Source organism: Ovis canadensis, chromosome 6, assembly GCF_042477335.2.
Source record: "Ovis canadensis isolate MfBH-ARS-UI-01 breed Bighorn chromosome 6, ARS-UI_OviCan_v2, whole genome shotgun sequence".
In the NCBI taxonomy this organism is placed as follows: Eukaryota; Metazoa; Chordata; class Mammalia; order Artiodactyla; family Bovidae; genus Ovis; species Ovis canadensis.
The window spans coordinates 19,558,939-19,567,722 of NC_091250.1; the positions used below are offsets into that span (position 1 = coordinate 19,558,939).

The 8,784-nt window shown below is 42.7% G+C and overlaps 1 protein-coding gene across 1 annotated transcript in view; it reads left to right on the forward strand.

Annotated features, from left to right (window-relative positions):
- QRFPR (pyroglutamylated RFamide peptide receptor) overlaps nucleotides 1–4,959 on the forward strand; it is a 55,957-nt gene extending 50,998 nt beyond the window's left edge. The window contains exons 5-6 of the mRNA XM_069592943.1: nucleotides 2,084–2,181; nucleotides 2,921–4,959. Of these exons, the coding sequence (XP_069449044.1) occupies nucleotides 2,084–2,181; nucleotides 2,921–3,321 (499 nt within the window). The 3' untranslated portion in view covers nucleotides 3,322–4,959. The remainder of the gene's footprint in view (nucleotides 1–2,083; nucleotides 2,182–2,920) is intronic.
- Nucleotides 4,960–8,784: the final 3,825 nt, after the last annotated feature.

An 8,784-nucleotide genomic window follows, 5' to 3' on the forward strand; every position in this document is an offset into this window, starting at 1 on the left:
CATGGAACATTCACCTGTTTAAAACATTCACCTGTTTTAGAGACAGTAGCCAGAGATTTCAGATGCCTGGGCAATGTAATCAAAGTGTCATTGGTAATTTATGTTGAGCACATGCGCTGACTTTGAACTTTTGATTTTACATATGACAGAAAGAAACAGCAAGATCGCCAGCTCCCAAGTCAGAGGGGAAGGTCACTGTTACAGATAGTTGCCTGAAAGTTTTTTAATTGTTATAGTTTCATCTGCATGTTGATACAAATTGCTGTGACTCTCTCCTCTTTCTGCTACTTCCCAGCCACCTGATGTGGATAAATCTCCTTACTCCCAAGCCTCCGACTTTCCTCATATGTACTGCTGCTGCTGCTGCTGCTGCTAAGTCGCTTCAGTGGTGTCTGACTCTGTGCGACCCCATAGATGGTAGCCCACCAGGCTCCTCCACCTATGAGAGTTTCCAGGCAAGAGTACTGGAGTGGGTTGCCATTTCCTTCTCCAACCAGAAAGCATCAAAATATCCATCCATACTTCCTCCTACACAAGGAATGATGCTAAAAGATGTGAGATGATATGTATAAAAATACTCTGGAAACCAGAGTACGTTATTTATTTTAAATTGTTATATTTTATTTTGGGGCTTCCCTGATGGCTGGCTCAGTTGGTAAAGAATCTGCCTGCAATGCGAGAGACTTGGGTTCAATCCCTGGGTTCGGAAGATCCCTAGGGAAGGGAATGGCAACCCACTCCAGTATTCTTGCCTGGAGAAACTCATGGACAGAAGAGCCTGGCGGGCGACAGTCCATGGGGTCGCGAAGAGTCGACGTGATTGAGCAACTAACACACACATACACACCCAAAGAATGATGCTAAAAAGACTGAAATGATACGTATAAAAGTCCTTTGGACATGAGAGTATGGTATTTATTTTTAACTATTATTTTATATTTTATTTTTACCTAAGGGCTTTACTTTCTGATCATATGGACTAACAGAAATTTTAAAACACAGTTACTGCTATGGTACTTGTGGGCCATTTGGTTTATTTTATAACTTACACTGCGTGACACCAGCTTAAAAGTCTAGCGGTGGACGAAGTTTATCATTTCTTCAAGTGTGCAGCGACCTCTCGTGTCTGATTTGTATAAAGACGTACTCCGGCTCCATGAACAGGGTGCTAGACCGTTCAGCATCTTGGGACTTATTGCTGATTTAGCTCTCTTTTCCTCCGAAGAAAAGGCTAACACGTTGAGATAATGATGAATGCGACTCGTTAAAATTTGAAAATGTGCAGATCTTTTGCAGACGTTAATCTCCTTTACGTGACTAATAGAGAAAACTGAATCCCTGGTTAATCGTATTGCTTAATTATATAATGGAAGATTACATTTTAATTCTGTCCTGAGGACTTCCCATATTTTTCTATCACAGGCATAAGTGTTCTTCGATATAAAATGAGTAAGAGTGTTGGCACTGAAGTTAGACTGTCTATGTTTAAATCCAAACTAAACTTTATAGTTTAAATTCTCAACTTTCTGATCTGCAAAGCCATCTGACTTTGCAAGTTACTTAACCTTCTCTGTGCCTCAGTTCCTGCATCTGTCCGATGGCTTGTCAGGAAGATTAATCTGTGTCAAGCATGTAGCATGCTGCTAGGCTCATAACGAGCACGTATCTTAAGGATATTTGTAATATGAGAAATATAGGGATGAGGGTAATAACAATGGGGAAAGATGATAAACAGTTCACAGTTAGCCTGTCATGAGCTTCATTAGAGGCTTCCCTCATGGCTCAGTGGTAGAGAATTCACCTGCAGTGCAGGAGATACAAGAGAGAGAGGTTTGATCCCTAGGTCGGGAAGATGCCCTGAAGAAGGGCATGATAACCCACTCTAGCATTCTTGCCTGCAGAATCCCATGGACAGAGGAGCCTGGCGGGCTACAGTCTTTAGGGTCACAAAGAGTCAGACACAACTGAAGAGACTGAGCATGCACGAGCTTCATTTATATGTGAAAATTATCACTGAGAGGTCTAGACTTGACGCATCTGCCAAGGGAAAGTTAACTGATACAGTGTATCCTTGCGGACCCAGGAAGAAGAAGCGAGCTGTTGTTATGATGGTGACAGTGGTGTCTCTCTTTGCTGTGTGCTGGGCACCTTTCCACATTGTTCACATGATGATCGAATACAGTGAGTGACTGTCCTTCTCATTTGATGGAAGTTCTGGTTCATTCCCTGCTACAATGGACAGTGAATCATTGAAATGTTTAGCCATTCACTTGGGTAATCAAATCTCAAACATTTACTAGGTTTCTTTCAAGTTTTCAAGATAACCAGATCATTATGTGATGGGTAATTATATATGAGTATTATCAAAGCTTTAGTAATTATAGAAGATAAAAATGTTTGAGATGCATCTCCCATGCTATGCCGTCTGGTCTCCCTAAGCCATTTAAACCCTGGGAGAGGTGTGACATCCTGTGAGCGTTCCCTACTTGGAACCCTCACTTGAGCCACATGAATTTAATAACACCTAGGATTTCAGCTAGACCCTTAATATATCATCTCTGATAATCTGAACCTTAACATGGTTCTCAGATGTTCGTGTTTCGGTAAGACAAGTGGACATTTGAAGGGTGACTGAATCTTCCAGTTTATGTGGAGCTTGAAATCATGTTGAAATGCAATAAGCCCTTTAACATGTGCTGGGCTGGTAAGCCTAGATTCTCTAGCAAGGAGGACACATCACAAAAGTGGGTCTCCTTCAGACATCAGATGGCTCTCCCCAAAGTCTTAGAGAATTTTTCACAGAGAATTTTACATAGTTGTACAAGTGTAACTGTTTCATAAAGATGGAAGATAAACAAAAATGTTGTCTTATGTTCATTCAAACAAATATCCATTCTAAAGCATTACTTTTTTATTTCAGGCAACTTTGAGAAGGAATATGATGATGTTACAATCAAGATGATTTTTGCTATAGTGCAAATAATTGGATTCTCCAATTCCATCTGTAATCCAATTGTTTATGCATTTATGAATGAAAACTTCAAAAAGAATTTTTTATCTGCAGTTTGTTATTGCATTGTAAAAGAAACCTTATCCCCAGCACGAAGGCATGGAAATTCAGGAATTACAATGATGCAGAAGAAAGCAATGTTTTCCCGGAAAGAGAACCCAGTTGAGGAGACCAAAGGAGAAGCCTTCAGTGATGGCAACATTGAAGTCAAGTTGTGTGAACAACCTGAAGAGAAGAAACATCTCAAACGACACCTTACCCTCTTCAATTCTGAACTTTCTGAGAATTCTGGTTTAGGCAGTGGGCATTAATTATGACTGTCTTCATAATTCATGCTATTCATAGCTGAATCTGAAAATTATTTTGAGCAAAAGTTAAAGACTTGCTTTTTGCACATTCAGTGTAATGTGGCTTTCCATCTATTGCTAAGCTGGATGAGATAGCTTAACCCTTGTATTTTTTTTCTTACGTTTAATAATTGAACACTATAATGTAATTTTTAGTGCATGATTGAAGGTTGGTGATAGTCTCTTGCAAATGAAGTCTGTCCAATAATCGTCAAGCCAAAGACAGTGAAGGGTTTCGAGGCAGATGCCTGGGTTTCAGCTTCTCACCCGTCACCGTGGTTGTAATGACTGACCAGCCACTCAACCTCTTGAAGTCTCCTTTCCTTCTTCCAACTCCAGGAAGTTGCTACCAGAACAAAATGAGATCGCAGTGGGAATGCACTTTGCCTTCTGAAGCACCCAAATTCTGAAGCGTTATTGTAGTTCTTCATGTCTCGGTACCGCCCCGCCCCATATCTGTTCTCTTTCCCTTTCTGAGACTTGACCTCAACCCTATTCAACTTTTCACATGTCCCTGTTTTGTAGCTAGTTTCTTTCATCAAAAGAAAAAAATTCCTGGGATCCTCATTCATAAGTTGACTATAATATATTTTGAGAAGGAAAAGGCAAGCCACTCCAGTATTCTTGCCAGGAAAATCCCATGGGCAGAGAAGCCTAGTGGACTCCAGCTCATGGGGTCACAAAGAACTGGACACAACTGAGTGACTAAGCACATAATATATTTAGGCCAATCTAGCTATATCAGATATTTATATTTTTAAAACTTTTATTTTCACTAGTGGGATGAAAGACTTTTTGTCATGTTTAAGGGCTTTTAGGTGTAGTTGGTGAGAATCAGCTGCAAGTCCATGACATTTTATCATGCCCCAAAGTGACCCCCAAGAGAGCTGGGTCAGGAAGAACAACAGAGTTCCTCACCTATATTCCTGACCTAATTCTCCCTTGAACGCAACCCCTCTCCTTTTTGTCTTTTCCTCTTGCTCCCAAATGCCATGGTTCCAGTGGTCACCCTCCCCATACTCTGTTGCTTCCCCTTCATTATCTGAGCTTCCCAAAGCCCATTAGTCACAACCTCGTGGCCAAAGTGTTTCTTCTGCCTCCAACACTTCTTCTTCCAGCCAGGTATTAGAAAGGAAGGGAAGCTCAAAAATTCTTAAGGTATTTCACTTGTAGAGCTTTCAGGTTTGGGAACCAATGAATGCAGGCCACTGATATCTTTCAAGATACAGACATTTAATTTTATATGTATGTTAATGTGAGTATGGTTTAAAAAAAAAAAAAGATGAAACAGTGTGTGATACCGAGGGAAATGTTAATATGACAGAAGAAAATTGATAGTCAAGAGGGAAAACTGATGGTTTGGTTGTGTTAAAATGGCCTCACCATGGGTTATTTATGTACGCTGTTCTCCTGTTTTCCCGAGTTACCCTGTAGCAAAACAGTGATTATCATTATGCTATCAGAAATAAATCATATTCACTGACTTTTGGTTATAGCTGTTTGGCCAATATCCATATGGCTTTTCCTAAATGTGATGTTACACATGCTCCGAATATGTCAATGAAGAACAAATAATACTATTCCTGACCGTTTAATTATCAAGACTGTTGTTATTTAATTGCTAAGTCATATCAACTCCTTTGGACCCCAATGACTGAGGCCTGCCAGACTCCTCTGTCTGTGGGATTTCCTAGGCAAGAATACTGGACTGGGTTGCCATTCCCATCTCCAGGGGAATCTTCTTGACCCAGGGATTGAACCTGTGTCTCCTGTATTGGCAGGTAGATTCTTTACCATCTGGGCCAGCAGGGAAGCCCAATTCCCAAAGGTTGATTATTAATCACCATGATGAAGAGAAAGAGCTGGTAAGTAAGAGAGAAATGGCAGCCACACAAAGTCTGGTTGCTCAGTGATTCTTTACCACTGAGCCACTTGGGAAGCCCGTGGTTAAGGAGGGGTAAAGAAAACTATTCTTCCATTTACTAGCCTTTGGGTAAAATGTCTATGAAATCAGTGAAAAGATCTGTACCCCTGTTCAGATGCTTAAGTCTTTTGTTTCACTCTGGAACACTGTGCCAAAAAGAGCTCTGTAAAAAGGGAGAGGACAATCTTTCAAACAAATGCTTCCAAACCAACTGAATACCCAAGTACCAAAAATAGGACCTTGATCTTTATATCACACATAAAAATTAAATCATAATGCACAATATACTTAAATATAGACGCTAAGTCTATAATGCTAGAATAAAATATAAAAGATAATCTTTACAACCTAGATTAGGGAAAGTCAGAATTTCATAAATAGAGCACTAAAAGGAGAAAGGCTAAAAGAAAGAACTGATAAAATGAACTCCATCTAAAACAAAATTCTGGGAGCTGGTCCTAAGATGGCAGAGGAATAGGATGGGGAGACCACTTTCTCCCCTACAAATTCATCAAAAGATCATGTGAATGCTGAGAAACTTCTACAAAACAACTTCCGAACTCTGGCGGAGGACACCAGGCACACAGAAAGGCAGCCCATTCTCTTCAAAAAGAGGTAGGACAAAATATAAACGACAAGAGAGACAAAAGAGTTAGGGAAGGAGACCCATCCTGGGGAGGGAGTCGTGACGGAGGAGAAGTTTCCGAACAGCAGGAAACCCTCTCACTGGCAGGCCTGTGCGGAGTTTTGGAATCTCAGAAGGCAACACAACTGGGAGGGGAAAAAAAAAAAAAAAGAAACCCACAGAATATGCCCCTAACCACAACTTCCAGTGGAGAAGTAGCCCAGACACTCTCATCCACCACCAGCGAGCGGGGGCTGGACAGGGAGGCACAGGCTGCATTGCTTAGGGTAAGGACCGGGCCAGAATGCCCTGAGGACAATCTGAGGGAGCTAACATGAGACAGAAACCCAAACTGTGGGATAGCCAGAGAGAGAAAAAAAAAGAGAGAGAGAGAGAGAGAGGACTTTCCCACAAAAAGCTCTAACCTAAGGCGCAGACTGGTCCACTCACAAAAACAAAGGATTGCACAAACACCAAAGGAGCGCTAGCCGGCTGCAGACCAGCCCATCCCCCCACCGCGGGCATAGATGCAGGCGAGCAACAGCCAGAGCTGGAAAGCAAGGGGCAATTTAGACCCCAGAGACTGGCATCCTCCACCAAACTGTGAGCAGGCTCCCAGCTGCTAACCATGTCTTCCTGGAATCCTAGACGGTTGACATCTGCCAGGAGGGTTGCAGCCTTAGATCAGCTCCCCAGAGGAGACACATGGCACCTGAGACAGCACTCTCACGGTGCACCCAGGAGACCAAGTGGCCAGGATGGGGTGGTGATTAAGACTCACAGCCCACCTGGGAAGGTGCACTTGCCAAACACCTGGTTGCCTGAGCTGCTCCGAACTGGGTAGGGCACAAAACACAGGCCCAACTGTGTCTGTGCCCTTGTGGAGTACCTCAGAAGCTGAAGCTGAGCAGCTTAGACCTGGGAAGTGCATGAAATGCAGGGCCCGATCTGGACAGCACCCCTGCAGAGCAGGCTTCACAACCTGGAGCTTGAGCAGTGTAGACGGGGAAAGTACACGCTGCCATGAACTGGGGCAGCGCAGTGTGGTCCATATACACTGCAAGCACTCTCTGCACACACCAGTGATATGTGTTTGCAGTGTTCCTCCCTCCTCACAACAGAACTGAACGAGTGAGCCTAAATAAGTGACCACCTTTGCCCCCTTGTGTCAGCGTGGAAATTAGACACTGAAGAGACTTGCGAACAGTAGAAGCCAAAATAAACAAAAAAGAGGGAACTGCTCTGGAAGTGACAGGTGCAACAGATTAAAACCCTGTGGTTAACATTCACTAAGCATTGGAAAGGGCCTATAGAGCTTGAGAAAAAGTATCAGTTCAGTTCAGTCGCTCAGTCGTGTCTGACTCTTTGCGACCCCATGAATCGCAGCATGCCAGGCCTCCCTGTCCATCATCAACTCCCAAAGCTCACTCAGACTCAATGTTGGGACCTAACAAATGCCATGATAGGCTTCAGGGACTAAGGTAGGACTCACGGGAAAAGCTGAGTCATTGCCCAGTGAGGTCATCCCCGCGGATGCCAGGACTTGTCTAATCTGCATACTCCCCGTAACCTGGTTTGAGTTTATCAACATGAAAGACATCCCCCTGCAGCCAATAAAGATTAGCCAATTAGTAAATACTAGGAAACTCCTGCAGCCAATCAGCCCTTGCCAACTCTCTGTTCTAAAACCTATAAATACTGCTGTAAATCTGGGCTCGGGGGCTCCTTGCTCCACTCCACTGCGTTTGATCTGGCAAGAGCCCTAGCTCGAGCTAGAAACAAAACCCCTTTACCCTTTTGCATTGCTATGGACGTCTTATTCTCTCAGTTTTGGGGACTCGGACTCTGGGCATAACACTCACATCCATCGAGTCAGTGATGCCATCCAGCCATCTCATCCTCTGTCATCCCCTTCTCCTCCTGCCCCCAATCCCTCCCAGCATCAGAGTCTTTTCCAGTGAGTCAACTCTTCACATGAGGCGGCCAAAGTACTGGAGTTTCAGCTTTAGTATCATTCCTTCCAAAGAAATCCCAGGGCTGATCTCCTTCAGAATGGATTTGTTGGATCTCCTTGCAGTCCAAGGGACTCTCAGGAGTCTTCTCCAACACCACAGTTCAAAAGCATCAATTCCTCGGCGCTCAGCCTTCTTCACAGTCCAACTCTCACATCCAGACATGACCACTGGAAAAACCATAGCCTTGACTAGACGGACCTTAGTCAGCAAAGTAATATCTCTGCTTTTGAATATGCTATCTAGGTTGGTCATAACTTTTCTTCCAAGGAGTAAGCATCTTTTAATTTCATGGCTGCAGTCACAAAACAAGTATAAGCTGGAGCAAGGAACTATCTGAAACTGAACTGACCCCACACTGCCCTCAACAGCTCCAGAGAATTTCCTAGATATATTTTTACTATTATCATTTTTTAAGTTCTTTATTAGTCCTTTAATTTTCATTTTCATAACCTATTATCTTGCAAAAAAGAGATCCTATTTTTAATGCAAATTTCATATTTTTTATGATTTTTGTGATTGATTTCATTTTCTAGTCTTAATATTGTATTTTTGAGAGTCTAACCTCTACTCTAAATTTTTAATTTTTGCTTTTTGGTATTCGTTATAAATCTTGTACCTTTAAGAATCTAACCTTCAGTACCCATTTTTGCTTAGGGGTGTGAATACTGGCTTGATTGCTCTCTCCCCTTTTGACTCTCCCTTTTCTCCCCCAGGTCACCTCAATCTTCTCTCTCCCTCTACTCTTCTCTATGTAATTCTGTGAATCACTCTGGTTGTTCTGGGCTGTGGAGAATACTTGGCGAACTGATTACTGGCTAGATTGATCTCTCCTCTTTTGACTCCTCCTCTTCTCCACCTGGTCA